Raw genomic sequence first — 19347 nt, 5'->3', positions numbered from 1 at the left:
GTTTTAAGATGTGAGGACTATTATAACCATATTATTACGCAATACGCACAGGCAGCTTCCTAATTCCTCCCTGCGATATCGTGTGCCTTTAATAATTAGAGGCAAAATATTACCACATGCTACGTCGCTAAGCAACAGTCCAAAACAAAAGTAGTTCTGGCTCTAGCTGAATTTGTTTACCATACTTTTGGTAAACACACGTTGGTAGATTAACAGGTATTGTACTAAGAAGCAGTATTCATTCATAGTATTCACACTTTGAAACTTAAGTTCTATACAAGCAGTTCATAATATATCAACCACATAGGCTACTTTAGCTTTAGCTTTTTTCAGGTGTCAACATGGCTGGGACAGTTCTATGTGAACCATATGAGCTGTACAACATTCTTAACCAGTACACGCACTTCCCCAAGCTGGCACAGCTCAACTACGTCTGTTTAATTGGTGAGTGAATGAGATTCTGTCAATTCAATATGCATATAAATATTTAACCACCCCATCTCTCTAGTTTGATAGGTGTGATGTCAGTGATGATGGCACAGCTTTGATGTCATGTTTAAGTTAAGTGTAATAACTGTTCCTCAGATGCCCGTCAAAAGCAACATTACAATGATAGTCATATCATCACAGCTAAAAGTGCTAAAAGGGTATGATAACTCTTGATCTTCCCATCCAGCCAATGGCATGCACAGATATATACAGGTATTTAGCACAGTGACACAACTGATCAACGTCTCTGTTTAAATCACCATTTTCCAGGATTCTGAAGGAGCTTTCATGATACCACAGACAGTGGAGGTTGATAGCATGCAGTACATAGTGGTCTATGACAGCAACACCACATGTCTCCAAGGCTTAGGTAAGGTTTTTGGTCTTATGCCTGGGTTTAACCACTGCACTACCAACTAAGTTCTGCTTATATTTTGATGTATTATTGAAGACCAAATTTGTTGAAAAATAAGATTGTGGCAATGACAATTTAATGAGGCAATGATAATGTTTCATAAATGTTTTGAATGAATTGCGGACGACCTATTGAAAGGCATAACTCAAGTGTCTTACTAATCTTATACTGTAGGTGAAGCCATTGAATGTGCTGATGTCCTGGCAAAATCCAGCTTCTGTCCTGTCTATATAATGAAAGGAGGTTATCGGAAGTTCTCAGCACTGTATCCTTTCTTCAGAACAACAAAAACCATGTACACCATCAGGGTAATGTACTTGTTCTGTGTTCAATTTGTGGGGGGGATCAATGCCTGTGCTTTTGATACCCCCCACCCCCTCGCTAAAGGAAAGTACGTTAATTTACTCAAGTACTATAATTTTCTACAATTTTGAGGTCCATTTACTTTACTGGAGTTCCGGTATTTCCAATTTTCTGTACTTTTAAGACTCCACTACATCTCAGAGGCAAATATTATATATTTCACTCCACACAATTATTTGAAAACTTTAGTTACTTTGTAGATTTTAGCACTTTAACGCCTGCACTTTAATGGTTATGTGCACCTTTGTACTTTGTTATGCTATGTGAACTTTTTGTTTATTTGTACTGTTTCATTGTTTAATGTACTGTCTATGCTGCAACCCAATTTGCCCTTCGGGGACACTAAATAAACTTGAACCTTGAACCTTGATTATTACAAAAAATCCATTAACCAATTCAACCCGTACATTTTGGCCATTTGAAAATAGTCGATCTAGTAAGCTCACAATGCGTCATGATGTGGCGCATTGTGGTTTCATAGATCTGATATTTTCAAATGATTTTTAGAGACATTTGAAAAATTGTGAAATGGGACATTCTGCATAATGAGTACTTTCAACTTTTGTACTTAATACATTTTGACACCAATACGTTTGTACTTTTACTCAAGTACATTTTAATCCCGGACTTTTAGAACAGAGTACCGGTACTTCTACATTGCAGTATTTTATACTTTTACTTAAATAAGAAATTATGGAAATACTTTTTCCACCACCGTGCCTGCCTCTGATGTTTTATCTCTGCTTTGGTCAATTAAAAACATATTTCCTTTTTGGAAATGTAGACTGTTTTTAAAATCTGAAAGTTTTCAACATTTCTAAAAACATATTTTTGCTAAGTATTTAGGGCAAGTGGTTAACAAATGGAACCCTGGTAGGATTCACCATTTACATTTACTGGGCCATTAGTGAGTTATTTTGATTGGACACTGCTTGTAAGCTGTGGTTGTTGAACATTCATTAGGAGCTGGAAGATCTCAAGCCGTATCCAGTGGAGATCTTAGCAGGCCTGCTGTTTATGGGGGACTCCAAACAAGCAACCGATCACCACATCCTTGAGCACCTGAAAATTACCACAATGGTTAATATCTCCCAGAGCAACATTCTTGAGTAAGGCATGCCTTGATATTTGAAATGCATAAAGAATATGATGCATTTTGTGGCAATATTATTTGATTATTTCATCTTTCGTATATGGCTACAGTAAAACATATTAATAATTATTCATTCACCAATTTTTAGGTTTGAACAGGGGAATCATGCCATTCTTAACATACACATCACAGATTCAGTGATGGCTGATATATACACAAGTTTGGAGAGGATATGCACTTTTATTGGTAATTAGTCCCCAACATGCTAAAATATATTATTACTTAGACTAGTTAATACTGTGTGTTTTACTGTTTATATAATGGTGTACACCATTCTGTTTCTACAAACGCCCACATTTATTGCTAACCCTCTCTTCTTACCCATCTTTAGGTTCACGTTTAAATGTTGGGTATCCTGTCTTGATATGTTCCACTCACGGCATAAGTCGCTGTAGTACTGCAACCATCGCCTTCCTCATGCATCACCTGAAATACACGCTGGAGGCAAGGGCTGTTAATTTGTCTTCCCAGTCCATTGGCTTTGTGATTAGTGGTTTAGCTCGGTGACCCAAACTATAGTTAATCTACAAGCTCACAACACAACACATTGCGAGCTTGTAGATCTGCTATTTTCACGACTTCTTAAACATTTTTGAGGGGCGCTCCAATGCATGGCTTTTGAAGATTATGTCATATGGCAGCCAAGTCTATATAGCACTTATGACGTAAATCGTTTGCCAGCCAAGTCTATGGACTTTGAGGATATTACAATGTTTTGTAGAGCAGTTTAGAGAGCACTTCATGCCAGAGCACGTATGACATATATCGTTTCCAACCAAGTCTATGGACTTTATTTTTTGGCACTAAATGACGACGTCATGTCATGTGGCCGATATAAATAAAGTGGGTGTCCCGTCACTCACTTCACAAGTGAACACAAACATTGAAGAAGAAGGTCAGGAGTCAGGACGCAAATTCTGATTGGCCGGAATGAGATTATGTATGATGATGTACGATGATAAGAGTGCCCACTGCCCCTCACTTCACACCCCTGTGGTTTTATTCAATCACTGTGTCTCACTGACACTGTCACAACACCATAGGTCTAGTTGGCGAAATGTGTGACCAATCTGCTATGCTTACCAATTAGCTTTCATCACAAAAGTGTCTACTATTTTTCAGGAGGCTTGGGAGTATGTCCTTAAACGTAAAACCAACATGAGGCCCAATAGAGGATTTGTGCAACAGCTGTCAGACTGGGAACTTCACACTACAGGAAAGCGACTGGCTGATATTTCGGAACCAAACTTTTGAGAAAGACATTTACAGCATCGTAAAAATAACAAATTGTATTTGTTTCTAAGTGAAGGACCACAATTGATTGTTTTGTGATAATAATAATAATAATAATAATAATAATAAAAATAAAATAAAAAAATCATATATTTGTTGTTTCTGCTAATATATAAACCCATTCCAGAACATTTGCATATCAGAGATAACGTTTTATTAAAGGTTTTCTTTTTTATATTTGGAGATATCATAGACAACCCGAAAGCCATTCAAATACGGTATGTGATTATTTCTTTTAAATACTATATTTGCATAACCTCGAGTATTTTTGTAACATTCTTATTTCCTGTTGTCTTGTAAGTTGTAATATTATGTCCATATTTATTTTCTGTTGATAAAAATAAATATTATCTATCTATGGGTTATTTATGGGATGACCTTTGATGCCTGCCGCTGATTGGCTGAGACCGTCAATACCGACGAGGCGCACCATTGGTGTAAAGTAGTAGTGAGGTCATACGCAGCAGCAGAGCACATACGTGCGTGGAGAGCAGAGCCAGGACCCAGCTGTTGCTTGTGAGTCGCTGGCTGTTCAGAGTTCGGTGACTTTAAACACATTATTGAAACACATTAAAACATATAAGAATGTTGTTCAGCCCTAGCGGTTTAACAGAATGTCTCGCCGACTGGGAGGACATAGAGAAGGACTACCAACAGGTCCAGGTAAAGAACAGCTTTATAGTTGAGCGTGTTAAAAGGGGTGTGTGGGGAGCGGCGATGATACACCGCACTTGGTGACCTATCGTATCCTGCCCAGAGGTCTGTTTTGCAATATTGTGGGCATGATTTCGACAGCGAGTTTGTCCGAAATTGAAAAACAGTCAGTCAGAGAGAGAGAGAGAGAGAGAGAAAACCATCTAACCCTTATTACGAGACAGCCATACAGAAGTGTTTGTCACATACTGTAGTGTTCGTATGTGGACTGTGCTGCTGTTGAAAATAAACTATACCTCCTTCGTCACACAATTCGATGGGTAACCAATTTGCTTGCACTTAGCAGCTGTAAGAAGCGTCGCTATAGAACCCATGCCTTGCAGAGAGTACACTGTGGACTTTACAGACTGCGAGCGATAGGACCACTTTAATAATGTTCATTTTGACATTCATTAAAACTGACCAGGATATTAAACTGCTGAATGCTGGTGTGGTTATCTTTCGCTGCATAAAACATAATTATTTGGAGCTGGATTCATACTCTGTCTCCTCAGATCTGTTTCATTCATTCAAACTGCATATTATGTCGCCTTGACAGGATCATTATGTAATGTTGCATGAGTTCTGTATCTGTACTGTATGTCCATTTGCAACTGTTGCAAGTTTAACTTCTATGTCGTGTTTGTCAATGTATGTACCAAAACACTTATGATTCCCATATTTGGCAGTAAATACAGTCTATAGACATTCGTTTATAGTACTAAGCAAAACACGAATTTAGCTGAAGATGTCCCTTAATAACAGAAATGGCTGCAGTGACAACGTGGTGTTGTCAATCTTCTGGTGGTGTCATGGGTTGCAGTCATGTCAGGAATTTCTTGACAACAACAATACATTGTGATTGCAGGCCACTTCTGCTTTCTGTGGTAAACTCAATATGTAGTGCTGCATTGGAAGACTTGCCAAACTTGCCAACCGTTCCTAGAAATAAGGAATCATCCCTTATTGACACCACCTTTTTCTGTGTACCAAATCTCTTTGTGAACAATAGACAAACTACAAGCTCACAATGTGTCGCAGTGTAGATCGGCTATTTTTGGCTAACGTTCCCCATACAAAAACTGTACAGTGACTCAGTGAGATTTCATCTTTTTCGGGGCTTCCCTCATTTTTCATAGAAATAAGGCACGCCTGGCCGGGTGTCTCTTATTTTACTTTCATTTGACAACCCAAAAAGATCTCACTGTATGTATGCATGCAGCCATGCACTCCTAAATCCTTACAGTTACTTCTTTAGGAGCCACCCTAATTGATTGTGTAAGTTATATTGTATTAATATACTTTATACGGCATATGGCATAAAGGTGTTCTATTTAATATAAATATTGGATCGGGAAAAAAATCGGTATCGGCAGAACAGGTCAGCTCCATATGAGATTTAAGGGTTTGAGGTCAGATCTAGAGCAGAGTGTGATGTAGAGTTGCTGGCCGGCTTCAAGTTCTTTATTAATGTCCCCGGGGGGGCAATTGGGTTTACAGCAGATCGTAGAGGTTTAAAACGTAAAAACAGTACAACACAGAGTCACAGACATGTGACAACATAGCATGGGCACATCTGTGCAATTGATAAAAAGGATAAGAAAAAAAAGGTAGCGAAACCAAGTACAGTACAAAGTGAAGCATCATAAAGTGACATCATCATAAAGTGCCATCATCAAAGTGCCAAGAGCAAAGTGAGCGAAGTGCTAGGTACTAAAACATAATTATCGTCGTCATCTCTTTTTTTTTTTACCGTCTTTCGGCAGCATTAACTGCTCGGATCGAGGCAGGAACAAAGGAGTATTTGTACCTGTTTTTTGTTGTCCTAGGCACTGGGCAGGGACACACAAGTGAAGGCCAGATAGCAGCAGCATATACTCCGAACTGAGTGGGTGCGCACTATTTGAGAAATTGAGCGGATGGACAGGGCTTTTTTGAGCAGCTGTCTATTATAGAAGAAATCAAGGCTCCAATTGGATGCCAGTAATTTTAGAAGCAGTTTTCACAATTCTCCCAAGGGAATTTCTATCTTTGATGATGTACGTCTGATCACCTCCCTGATCGATTACAGGCCGGTGGCTCTCACCTCCCTGATCATAAAACACTTTGAGAAGCTAGTCAAGCTACAACTTGTGTCAGATATTATGCCAATTATGAAAATTGCGTTGGTGTACTCAACATGTCCGGGTTCACATTCTGGTACGTTGGTGTACTAAACATGTCCGGGTACACACATGGACCCCATTTGTTTTGTTGTTTTTGTTTTCTGCATCTTCCTCTGTGACCTGCCACCTTCATGTCATCTCTCACAGCATCTTTAAACCTCCTCTTTGGCCATCCTCTTACCTGGCAGCTATATCTTTTTTTAATTTTTATTAAAAAAAAAAAATCCCACGATTTTGTAACCCATTTTTCAGCCCTGTGTCAATTATCTAATGTGATCCTGGGCTCTACACACCCTCCGCCAACCTGGGGAGAGCAACGGACTTGAACTCATGCTTCCTTCATGCATGAGTGTCCAAGTTGCTCCTTTACACCTGACAGGGGGAGTTTCCCTGGTTTGACGTAGCGCTTGGAAGGAACACGTTATTCCAGCTACATCTTATATTAAGCATCCTTCTCCCAATGTACCCTTCATCCCTCCTTTTCACATGCCTAAACCATCTCAACCTCACCTCTCTTGCTTTATCCCCACACCTTCTAACCTGGGCTGATACATCTTCCCTCTCACTGGTAGCCTTCTGTCACGAATAACCCCTGACATTATGTCCCATATTCTCAATACACTGGCTTCGCTTGTTGGAACATTTCCATCTCTATACTCACCTTAACCTGTTACACTACTGTCTAGCCAATTGGTACAAATCATCCCCCCCCCCCCCCCCGCACACCGGATACATTCTTCTGCATACACACACTGTCCCATAACGGAATGTACACTCTCAGCAGGTCATCTCTGAGGCTAGCAGTTCATATGAGTATAGGCCTAGGTCTTGTGATCACATCAAAATTAGAAGTCAATTCATCATAAAAGAAAGGTTTCCATCCCGTCATTTCAGTATTTATCATTGATGGCATACGGCCCTCAAGTTTGTCAAGCAGTTTTGCTTATTAGTCTAGTAGCCAGAATGTGAACCCGGACATGTTGAGTACACCAACGTACCAGAATGTGAACCCGGACATGTTGAGTACACCAACGTAGTTGTAGCTTGACTAGTTGTAGCTTGACTAGCTTCTCAAAGTGTTTCATGATCAGGGAGGTGAGAGCCACCGGCCTGTAATCGATCAGGGAGGTGATCATGATCAGGGAGGTGAGAGCCACCGGCCTGTAATTGATCAGGAAGGTGATCATGATCAGGGAGGTGAGAGCCACCGGCCTGTAATCCATCAGGGAGGTGATCATGATCAGGGAGGTGAGAGCCACCGGCCTGTAATCCATCAGGGAGGTGATCATGATCAGGGAGGTGAGAGCCACCGGCCTGTCATCGTTGAGTGTTTTTGGGTTGTTGTGGACTGCTTCCAAATGAACGGCACCATCTGCTGGATAATAGATAAGTTAAATATATAATTATAGATGGGACCTAATTGTTTGGAACAGGTCTTAGGTCAGGAACCGAACTTTTCTGGGGGGGGGGGGGGCAGACAGAAGTCTGTTTCTGATCTCAGAGTGGTTTTCACTAAAGTCGTGGGCATCAAATGTGACATAATATTCTTCCCTAGCCCTTACCTCTCCATTTCTTTATTCAAACTCTTCAATTCTAAAGTGTTTCCCTCTTAGAGTTCGGATACACTTTGACAATTCTCTCGGGAATCACAGTATTTTCGCAATACAAGGACCAACCAGTTACGTCTGTCAATTCATTGATTTCGGCAGAGGACTCAGTGAACATGTCCCAGTCTGTGGACTCAAAGAGTCTCACAGGCGTTATAGTTCCAGTTCTTAAATGTTGCAAATGTTTTGCACTTTGCCTCGTTTTAGTGCAGTGCGGTAGACTGGGAAAATATGCACACAGTTATGGTCGGAAGCACCCAGGGCCGGGAGGGGTACAGATTTATGTGTCTTTGACATTACCGTAACACATGTCTAGGATTTTGTTGGACCTAGTCGGGCATGTGACATACTGTTGGAATTCTCTGAGTGTCTTTTTCAAAGAGCAGTGGTTCATGTCCCCGAGGATGAGGTTTGGTGCGTCAGGGGAGATTAGTTGTAGTTTCTGTACAACCCAGAGTATTTGCTCACAGGCGCTCGCTTCATTAGCCTTTGGATGGATATAAACGACTGTAATACATATCTATGGAAACTCCCTCGGCAGGTAGGCTGGCCACAGAGAGACGGAGAGCAACATTTGTAGAGCAACAGATGTATAACTGGCCACTTAATTGTGAAAACTGAAAATAAATCTTTGTTTAAATAAGTGAAGAACTGCAGCTTAAAACACAACCTCCTAATATATTACTTGCAATGTGGGCTGGACATACTGTAGTGTATCATAATGTTTCATACAGTATAATATATTATGTGCTTTTTCTCGGTAGGAGACGCATCGTCTATACAGACAGAAACTTGAAGAGGTCACCAAACTGCAAAATAGCTGCTCCCATGCCATCGCTCGTCAGAGGAAGAAATTAAAAGAGCTTTCAGTGTCATTAGAAGAGTGAGTATATATTTACTGAGCAAACACATACTGTGTTCAAATCCAATGCACATACCGCCATTGACCGTCGTCTATAAATGTATTTTGGTGTTTACGATAGAGGGCACTCTTCCGCAACCTTTACGTTAATCTACGGCTTCAGGATCAGAGGACAACTGATAAAAAAACATTATCAAAACAAAACTAAGAGTTCAACAGTATTTTAACACAACGGATGCGCCAGCATATTTAAAAATATAGCCGCTAGAGTTACCTCACGCTGGTCACGCCAAGGTCTCTCTAGAGTCTAGAAGTGTTAATATTCCAAACGAGAGGCAGGCTGAAGTCAGAAATGAAGACAGAACATTGCCCATCTGGTCAAAACAAACAAATCAACAAGGAGTACATTGCAAAAGGAGAGGCCAACCCAAAAAAACAAAACAAAAGAAAAACAAAGATGAAAGGACGCCTATACACATCCTTAGCACCCCATGGTTTTGATATAAATTACGTGTACTATACACGTCCTAACCAAAAATTGTGTTAAATGCTATATGTTCATGTACTTGACATGTACTGTATTCAGGGATATTGCAATGTAATATTCATGAAGACATTTTTTCATACTTTTCTGTGTTTAGATGTAAAGAAGACCCTGAGAAAGAAGAATTAAGTCTAGAGGAACTCAATTCCATAGATGGAATCCTGGAGACGATCGGTCACAGACCAGATGTCTTCTTCGAAATGGAAGCTTTCCTGCCAAAGAAGAATGGGTTTGGCTGTTTAAATAGACTTTCAGTTGAAATGACATTTGCATCGAGCCACAGTTTAACTTTAGATGTTGCCGTACCATTTGCATTGTGAAACGCAGATCAATATCTAAAGGGCCTGCAGGTTTAAATTACGCTGTGCGTAAAATTCAAAAGTAGCAGATCTACAAGCTCAAAACGTGTCGCTTCATGCCACATTTCAAGCCTGTGGATTTGCTACTTTTGATGCTTTGGTGTGACGCTGTAGTGTGATCAAATAAGCAGTAGGACAAGTCTCTAGGAGGGACAGTAAGCAGTAGGACATGTCTCTAGGAGGGACAGTAAGCAGTAGGACATGTCTCTAGGAGGGACAGTAAGCAGTAGGACATGTCTCTAGGAGGGACAGTAAGCAGTAGGACATGTCTCTAGGAGGGACAGTAAGCAGTAGGACATGTCTCTAGGAGGGACAGTAAGCAGTAGGACATGTCTCTAGGATGGACAGTCTGTGTGTCTAATCTTGAAAACCACTGGGTTTCTTTATTTTATCTATTTTCTCCACACTAATATAATGATAGATAATGGAATGTTATGCAATGTACAATACATTACTGTTCTGGACTCCAGGAAGACTAGTGATCATTTAGACTTCCGCTAAATGTTTAATTTAAACAAAAACAATGAAGATATTAATGACAAATGAAGTGATGGAATGATTCACTCTTTTTCTTTTCCCCGTTCAGATTATACCTCAGTCTGGTTCTGGGAAACGTCAACGTTACACTCCTCAACAAACAGTCCAAGTAAGCTGCTAAACTGTAGCTAACTCGAATAACACAACATATTACATGGCTAACGCCACCATAACGGCCTGTCTTCTGTGTTCTGTCTTCTCTTCTACAGATTAATAACACAACATATTACATGGCCAACGCCACCATAACGGCCTGTCTTCTGTGTTCTGTCTTCTCTTCTACAGATTTGCCTACAAAGATGAATATGAGAAATTCAAGTTAATCCTCACCGTTATCCTGTTCCTGTTTAGCTTCACATGTCGTTTCTTGTTCAGCAACAGGTACAAGTTCCTGCCATGCAATAAAAGACCTAGCACAGTCACACTATTACAGTTTGACAGTTTGTAAACAAACTGGTTTCTATTACAGCCCCAAAATACAGCAGACACAGTTAAAGATAAATCATACATTATGGCGTCTATAATCTTAGTCCTTCTATCAAGGGCTGAATCAATTGCCTTCAGCCCGCAATTCACCCACAGAAATTGCAGTTATATCTCATGTTTTTATACACTACGTCCAAGAGAATAAAACATGTTGTTATGTAACAATAATGAAAAGAAAAATGTGGGTGGTGGGGCTACCCATTTTGTTAACATTTTAATCACTCATTGGGCATTTCTGGTGATAGGCTTGGACTTTTTACAGGGGCCAGTTCCGAATTGCAGCCAATGATATTCCGTATTTAAGTTTGTATATTTAATATAGATAATATAAATCTGGGATGAAAGTCTGAAGTGTCTGAACTATGCTTCTGGTTTGTCTTCAGAGCTTCAGATGCTCTTTTCAACTTCCTGTTGGTGTGGTACTACTGCACCCTGACCATCAGAGAGAGTATCCTCATCTGTAATGGATCAAGGTCTGTTTCTGACATCTTGTTAACTACTGTACTGTGTATCCGGCATCCCTATTATTCAGACTATGTCCATTAAATGTAAAAAATAATTTCATTAACATTCATGTTTTCATTCATTCATTCAAACACACAAGGCATCTTGTTGTATTCGTGGTATTATAACTTAAGTACTGTATGATAATGTGCATGACCACCAACTCTATTCAAAATGCATGTCCCTGATAAAACATAACAACAATAATGATGTAATGCTTGCACACAGGAAACACTCAATAAAACACATGCAGAGTTAATTTAATTAAATGTTCTACGAGCCGAGTGTTGTCATCATGTTTCAGTATAATGATTGACTTGACAGAAGTTATTGTATGACAGTATGAGCACATACCACTGTACACATCAACCTAATATGTCTAACATATCTCTGTTGGGTGTCAAAAACATTTCAGTTAAAATTCAAAAGTAGCAGATCTACAAGCTCAAAACTCCTGAAACACGGCATGTTTCAACGTATGGATCTGCTGCTTTTGGTGCTTACGTGTGAGTGACGCTGTAGTATGATCAAGTAAGCAGTAGGGCATTCATTTATGGAAAAAAACAACATGTTATGGAGATAGGAGGTTTCTGCCCGACAACAACAATAAAGAACACACAACACCATGAAGTCATGCAGACGTAGTTTTTGCAAACCAACTGGCATTCTCAAAGTGAAAACTCTTTCCCTTCATCGTATCAGCGGGTAGCAGAATGCATAGTGTCCATATTGATTGTCTGTGTGTCTTCTATGTCATTTCAGGATTAAGGGTTGGTGGGTTTTCCATCACTACTTGTCAACGTTCCTATCTGGGGTCATGCTCACTTGGTGAGTGATTTCACCCATGCTTGCTTCTCCACCCTCGCCTGATTTATACTTTGTCGCATCATGGTACTGTGTGGCAAATGAAGCGCAGACTTGCAATTTCATAAATCCTTTGGCCTATAAATGACATGCCCGAAATATAGATGCCAGGTTGAAAGTGGTTAATTCAGTGCAAGTTGTGATGTAAGCTTTATATTTCTTATTTCAACATCACACACAACTAGTAGCTTCAGACAAAGCAGAAGTAGGAGTGCTGGTTTAAAAGTAGCGAAGGCCAAGGCGTTTCAACAAATCTAGGAGCAGATCGGGGAGGGGAGCACGGAATCTGAAATCATTAACCACATGAACCCCAGCGTTGCTATTGTGGGCATGTCGGTTATAATAGGCAAACATTTGTTGGAAAACAAGTTGGAAATTCTGTGAAAATAGCCGATCTACAAGCTCACAATCCGGTGCGATGAATTGTGAGCTTGTAGATTGTTTGAATTTTTGGCAAATAGATTTGGTAAGGCGGAGAAAAAAAAGGAGAAAAGGTACAGACCCCTGGTGGTGGACCCCAGTTAACGAAGGGTTATATTCTTTGAGAGACATACAGTACGGGTATTTTTGGGCGTGCCGTGGCCAAATCTGCCATTATTGTTTAGGGCCCAAATTGACTTTTTCCTTGTTCCCCAGCCACGAAAAGGAACCGGTGACAAGAGCACTATTCTTTGAGACCCACATACGGGTATTTCAGGGTGTGGCCCGAGGCGTCTGACACTTTGCCAGGCCACAAAGTGTCAACTTTTATTTATACCGAGCTAATGGGCTTGGCGAGAGCCCTTTTAAAGTATTCAGCTGACATTTAAATACTGAAAACGACGTGTTCAGCCCTTTTTCAAAATGGTGCCCACGCATGTGTAGGCAGAAGAATACTTAAGCCAAGTCATAGATGTCTTTCCTCTGTCTTCACAGGCCTGAAGGGGATCTTTATCAGATGTTCAGGAACCAGTTCCTTTCATACAATCTATATCAAAGTAAGACGCTCCATATTGCTTCATGTGACCTACAGTACTACTCTTATTTTGGTGAAAGAAATCAAAAAGATGAATGTAGCGAATCAGTCTGGATTCCAGCCTAATATTTAAAGCCATTTGGCTGCCTGGGCATGTTAATCTCTGCATGGTGGTGGACACAGAGTGCTCCACTTTTTGATTATCTGTGCACTGACTTAATGATAGATGATGATTATCAGTTTCCATAAGAATATGAGAAGATTAAGTGTTTTGTATATTTGTGTTCAGATAAAAGTTTTGGCCAGGAAATGGTCAACTATCACTAAGAGAAGGATATGGTTTTGGTTTTAAGCTTATTATACAGCAGCTTTATCTTGCTATATCAAGATAATTAATTGAGTCATTTGAGGAAGAAATAAGCATATTTGACATGACTAAGATACTAAAGTAAGGCTATACTCTAAGGTTAGGTTTGGCCAATTCATCAGTCACCGTTATTTTTATTTATTTTTATGTGTCCTGATGTTTAAACACTTTCAACCTGAAAATGTATGGTAACTTAAACGTAGCTTGGATTGCGGTCAACAAAACTTTCTCAACATCACTATGAATTATAGTCTACTTGTATAAAACCTAATGCCTCAGCCAGGGTGGAATGAGAAATAATGCAGGGAGAAAGTTTATGTGGTGAAAGAATTGTTCAAAACAAAGAATCAGTTCATAAAAACATGTTGGATGTTACGTAGTACACTATATTATATGACTTGGATCATCCTTAAATAATATACCTATTTTGTCTTTTATCACCAAGCAGGCTTTGTCCAGTTTCTCCAGTACTACTACCAGAGTGGTTGCCTGTACAGACTCAGAGCCCTGGGAGAAGGACACACAATGGACTTAACAGTTGGTGAGTTGATAATTATTTGCGTAAGCAGAGCGTGCAAGTACTAGTTTTGCCCAGGACGCGTATGCACCGTCCCAGCACTTTTGATACGTATGCACCGTCCCAGCACTTTTGATGCATATGCACCGTCCCAGCAAATTATGTAATGATTACTTGTGCCTGAAACGGCAGTGGTGCCAGATTACATACATGTATACATCGGAGCATTACCTTTAATCCTCCCGACACTAAAATATATCGTTATTACGTCACCACCATTGAAAACCATTGGTTTTATCAGGCACAACTAGTCATTACGTCATTTGCTGGGACGGTGCATACGCATCGAAAATGCTGGGACGGTGCTTACGGCGCAAAGTAACCACAGTATACCGCTAATCAACTTACAAATTACATATACATATACATATACATAGAGGCAGTTCCTTTAATCCACCCGGCACTAAAACATAATTGTCATTTGTCACCACCATCGAAAACCATAATTTTCAAACGTTCCTTCACAGAGAAACTGAGATTTGACAGTTTGTAGCGGTCAATTTGCACATGAGGCGCCCCTGGTGGCCACCACACATGCCCAGCAAATCTGTGCTTTAGGCTAATGTGTATCCTCTCCTGTCCTCTCCTCTGGCTGTCGTAAATTTCAGATTGATGATATTGTTTTATAGAGTCTAATTTCCTTTGCTGTTATCTGTCGGTATGTTAATCTTGGCATTGGAGAGAAGAATGCCTTAGTAGGGTTGTGAAGGGGTCAAGCAAGATTGTGGGAGACAGTACACTTTAGTAGTTTGAACCACATATTTAACAAACGGGTGGTTAACCCATTCTGACCGGGCACCCATTTTGGTGTTGGCATCATGTTATGCTTTAGCTATTGAAAAATAGCAGATCTACAAGCTCATATCGCGCCACCGAGTGGCGCGATACGAGCTTGTAGGTCTGCTATTTTTGAAAAATTCGAAGAACGACTGACATTTTTAGAATCTGATCTCAGGTCAGAATGAGTTAATCAGACCCAGTGTGTGTCCAGTGGAAACCTCGTATGAATCTGATCTCAGGTCAGAATGGGTTAATAAAGCTGCGGCTATTCTTTCAGAAGGCTCTCATCCTCTGAATTTAAGCTCCTACCATCTGGCCAATGGTTAAGTGCCCCCTGCTACTAGTACATTGTTTGGTTCATGTTATTCTCTGAACTTGCTGTAACACAAATATCCCAGTCAAAAAAATGACATTCTCCTCACCTCTCTCCTATTTTCTCGTTCAGAGGGTTTCCAGTCATGGATGTGGAGAGGTTTGACGTTTCTCCTGCCTTTCCTGTTCTTTGGTCATGTGAGTGTCTTCTCTTGCAATAGTGTCTACTTATTATAACCCCCCCAGTGGCCCCCTCCCTCCAGCTGCTCATTAACAGTTGACACTTATCTAAGATTGGAAGGAATTTTTTATTAAGAATGGACTTGTGCTTTCAGTTCTGGCAGCTTTACAGTGGCATTACCCTGTTCAGAATGGCTCGGCTTCCAGAATGCAAGGAGTGGCAGGTATGTGCACCACGATACACTGGAAACTTGAACAGCTAGAATAACATAACTACAGCGGGTCTGCCAACAGTAACATGTTAGGGCATGCAATTCATTCAAAATGTATAATGCTTTAACGATTTAGATTATTATTCTCATTTGGACTAATTTAAATACTCTTTTGGCAAAACTGTTCGGTGCAATCTTTCTTACTTACTTACTGCCCTTTATGCCGACTGGCATATAGGGAAGCAACAAAGGATCTCCACTTCAGTCTGTTCTGGGCCAGCGTCTTTATAGATCCCCAGGTGTGATGCAGGGTCTTCAACTCTCCCTCCACTGTCCTACGCCATGTGTTCTTGGGTCTGCCTCTTTTGCGTTTTCCCTCTGGTGTGCCCTCGGTGCAATCTCTGTAAAAGCCATTTTAAATATGTAGATTTACAGTTTTTACATATCATTTTATATAAATGGTCATTATCTACTTGGCATCAGTTGAAACACTGATTTCCTTCAATACAAATAGTGACACAAATCTACACTATGGTTAGTTGCTGCCTAATTATTCTTTCCCGAGTATAGCTGAAATGACTCCCTTGAGCAGTAGGAGGCAGTACACTGCTATCCACTGGGTCATTTGCTGAACAGATGAAACCATTATCTCCTCATGAACTATCTAAAATATAGATCTTTGCTGACACGTTTTTGTTATCTAATTTTGCATACAGTATAGTATTTATGCATTTAAGCTTCTTAATACTTAATTGAATACCATATAACAGCACAAATACCAATACCAAATCAGCATACCAAGATATGCATTACTCTCACAATGTCTATTGTCTAATAGTGTTAGTTGGTTTATTTTGATCATCTTCAACAGTATCCATAACATTACATACAGTAACCACTTGCCGTAGCACTTGCCCAAGCCTCGACGACGTTGCAGGCTTATGCAAATTTATTTTATATATAATGGATCCTTATTATTTTCATTTTCAAAAAATAAACGCCATGCCCGAGATCCCAAAATTGGTTTTATTTGGAATAATCCTGAAAAGAAAAATAAATAAATAATTTGCATTTTTACCTAAAAACGGCCCACACACGCCGTCTTTATTTGCATTATGGCTCATAAAAGCCAAAAACTATGATCGTTCACTTCCATCGCTGTGCTGTAAAATGGCCGATTTCTGTCCAAACAGTATCTGGTGGCATAATTCCATAATATTCCACTAATGTGCCTGCCCTAATGCGTCACGGATCACGATGCAACACATTGTGAACTTGTAGAATTGCTATTTTCAATGTATTCAACGTTTTTGAATACCAATAATGGACATTAAAAGGATTAGTTTGATGGACAGTTGTACCCAGTCCCCTAATATGTGCATGTGTTCATCCTGCACTGTAGGTGCTGATGTGTGCCTGCTCCTACCTGGTGCTGTTCATGGGGAACTTCGTCACTACACTGGGAGTGGTTTACCAGAAGTACATGAACAACCAGGACAAGCCAAAAAGCCTATAAGGTTGCAATAGATGACAAGACAGTGTTACCAAAAGGAAAACCTCCAGCTATTTATGGAATATGTGCAAAGTTCTTGTGGCTGCACTTTCTTTTTGGACGTGTTACATATGTCTGATTTTACGAAACATGTTACATGTGTCTGATTTTACGAACGTTTGTCCTTGTCCCGTTTGGACTGTTTACATTTCTGTGAGCCCATGTATTTCCGCGGCTTTCATATGGTACCTGCTAATCAAAGGAGGCTGGTATTGGTTGGTATTGTCAGGTTCCTATGTAAAGATTGAATGCTTTATTAATGCCGCGCCCAGTGCCTGGATGGGATACTATACTGGTGGACGTGCTCGCCTCCAGGACCATGCTTATTATCCCTGCTGGTCTGGGATTGATATCTTGCTGGAGTCCTCCACATGTGCCTGTCCTATCCTCTCTGCTGTAGTGAAGAGGGAATCTAAATTGTACAGCTGAGATTCACAGGGCTTTAAGTGAGTAACCCCTGATATATAGTCTTTGGTTGTGAGTCGGTGTGGCTCTCAAGTATAGATCGCCCTTAATGCAGTTACACCTCACTGTATTTGTTTTAGCACTGGGCCTATACTGTATGGCTATTTAGATCCATCTGTCCTGCATTAGTCCCAAACAAGATGTCAACAAATCTAATCAACCTATTAATTAGGTAATTCAAAAGGTAATATGAGAGTTAATTACTCATTTGCCTACATAGTATACAGGCCTTTCCGAGAAACGGTTCTGTAAAATGTGTACATTCAGGTACACCTAGAGTTTCCGTCTTTTCTTTTGACAATTGTTTTAAAATAACATTGTACTGCTCAGTCACACTATTTCAATGGATCCAGCCATTATAACCTTACATTGCAATATCCTAACTTTTACTGATCTGCAATGCAGTTCTTGACGCAAAGTGCCAGTCAGTGACCTTGTGTGACGGTTTGTTACAATGATGTTGTTACAGTTGGCTCAATACATTGAGCCTGGCTATGTTGCTGTGACCTGTGGAGTGGGTTTGTTGTCTTGACTATTATGATGTGGTTGAAAACTCAATCCTTTGATGCTCGATATCTACCGTATTATCATTACACCTCCCAAACTGGTTCCTTTTCAGGGATGAGACACTTTGTTGTATTGTTCTCATACCCCTCATGTGTTGTCATATTACGTGGCCACTGATATACTGTACCTGCTTACAGTAGGCACACTATTGCATATTCACCCTGTTCTGCTTTATGTAATTTATGTACTGAGGATTTGTGGAGGGCTGTTACATATTTCTTCTATGGTAATGGTTGCTGTTTTCATGTCAGTATTTACTTTACTTTGACACAAGGTGAACTGTGTTGTATTATTATTATTATTATTATTTATCTTTCTAGGGGTTTTAGCAGCACCAATCATAGAACTATATAACCAACTATACCAGTAAGACGCGCAAACGCGGGAAGCGAACGCAGCTGAGACCCTGCAGAACGATGTCTGTCTGTGTGTCTGTCCCGCTGTTACTGTATATGTGGACTTGGCCCCTTTTGTGCCCATATATGGAGCTGAGTGATTAGTTTGTTGATGCAACACTTTTGTGCCCATATATGGAGCTGAGTGATTGTGTTGATGCAACACACTCCATATTTGGACGTATAGCGGGACAGACAGACAGACAGACAGACACACACACAGACATGATCTGCTAGGTCTCATAGTAAGTGCTCACCTCTGTGTTGGATAAACCTCTTATTATACAGTATCATGACCAGATAAATGCAATATTGTCTTTCTCTGTACAATTTTTGCACTGGATAGTAAAATTCCCAGCAGAGTGCCTGCCACAATGGTTCGTCTTACATAATTATGCTGCATTTAACTTTATACGTATGCAACAAAAAAAAGAAAGCTGCAAAACAAATTGATAATCTACAAGCAGTCACATTGTGACACACTGTGACCTTGTAGATCTGCTATTGTTGAATATTTTAATATTTTCAACTTTCTGAAAATGTTTGATATGGCCAAAATAGGGACAAGTGGTTAAGAGTTTCTGTATATTGTACGGTATGTCTTACCAAGGGAAAATATTATGAGCCTTCCGCAACAGACGATCACAACCT

General features: G+C 40.1%; 2 protein-coding genes across 4 annotated transcripts in view; both read left to right on the top strand.

The window, feature by feature from the left end:
• Nucleotides 1-341: 341 nt before the first annotated feature.
• On the top strand, nucleotides 342-3674 carry styxl1 (serine/threonine/tyrosine interacting-like 1; the record flags this gene model as incomplete). The annotated part of the gene is made up of 8 exons (XM_080781165.1): nucleotides 342-444; nucleotides 586-647; nucleotides 760-859; nucleotides 1079-1212; nucleotides 2231-2376; nucleotides 2509-2579; nucleotides 2752-2864; nucleotides 3543-3674. 8 exons carry the CDS (start codon nucleotides 342-344, stop codon nucleotides 3672-3674), a joined length of 861 nt encoding a protein of 286 aa, XP_080637291.1.
• A 535-nt stretch (nucleotides 3675-4209) lies between these two features.
• Nucleotides 4210-19347, top strand: part of LOC308327281 (transmembrane protein 120A-A-like) — a 43123-nt gene continuing 27985 nt past the window's right edge. The window contains exons 1-12 of one of the 3 annotated variants that reach the window (XM_080780581.1): nucleotides 4210-4376; nucleotides 8943-9061; nucleotides 9682-9813; nucleotides 10530-10589; nucleotides 10766-10861; nucleotides 11350-11439; nucleotides 12233-12298; nucleotides 13250-13311; nucleotides 14105-14197; nucleotides 15459-15523; nucleotides 15661-15729; nucleotides 17120-17364. In XM_080780581.1, coding sequence (XP_080636707.1) covers nucleotides 4299-4376; nucleotides 8943-9061; nucleotides 9682-9813; nucleotides 10530-10589; nucleotides 10766-10861; nucleotides 11350-11439; nucleotides 12233-12298; nucleotides 13250-13311; nucleotides 14105-14197; nucleotides 15459-15523; nucleotides 15661-15729; nucleotides 17120-17233 — 1044 coding nt within the window. In that variant the 5' untranslated portion in view covers nucleotides 4210-4298 and the 3' untranslated portion in view covers nucleotides 17234-17364. Of the gene's footprint in view, nucleotides 4377-8942; nucleotides 9062-9681; nucleotides 9814-10529; nucleotides 10590-10765; nucleotides 10862-11349; nucleotides 11440-12232; nucleotides 12299-13249; nucleotides 13312-14101; nucleotides 14198-15458; nucleotides 15524-15660; nucleotides 15730-17119; nucleotides 17365-19347 lie in introns of those variants that run through there. The other 2 variants (XM_080780580.1, XM_080780582.1) reach the window with 2 other exon arrangements.

Source organism: Protomyctophum bolini (genome assembly GCF_963924005.1).
Source record: "Protomyctophum bolini genome assembly, chromosome: 13".
NCBI classification, from domain to species: Eukaryota; Metazoa; Chordata; class Actinopteri; order Myctophiformes; family Myctophidae; genus Protomyctophum; species Protomyctophum bolini.
This window is presented reverse-complemented; position numbering and strand designations above follow the sequence as displayed.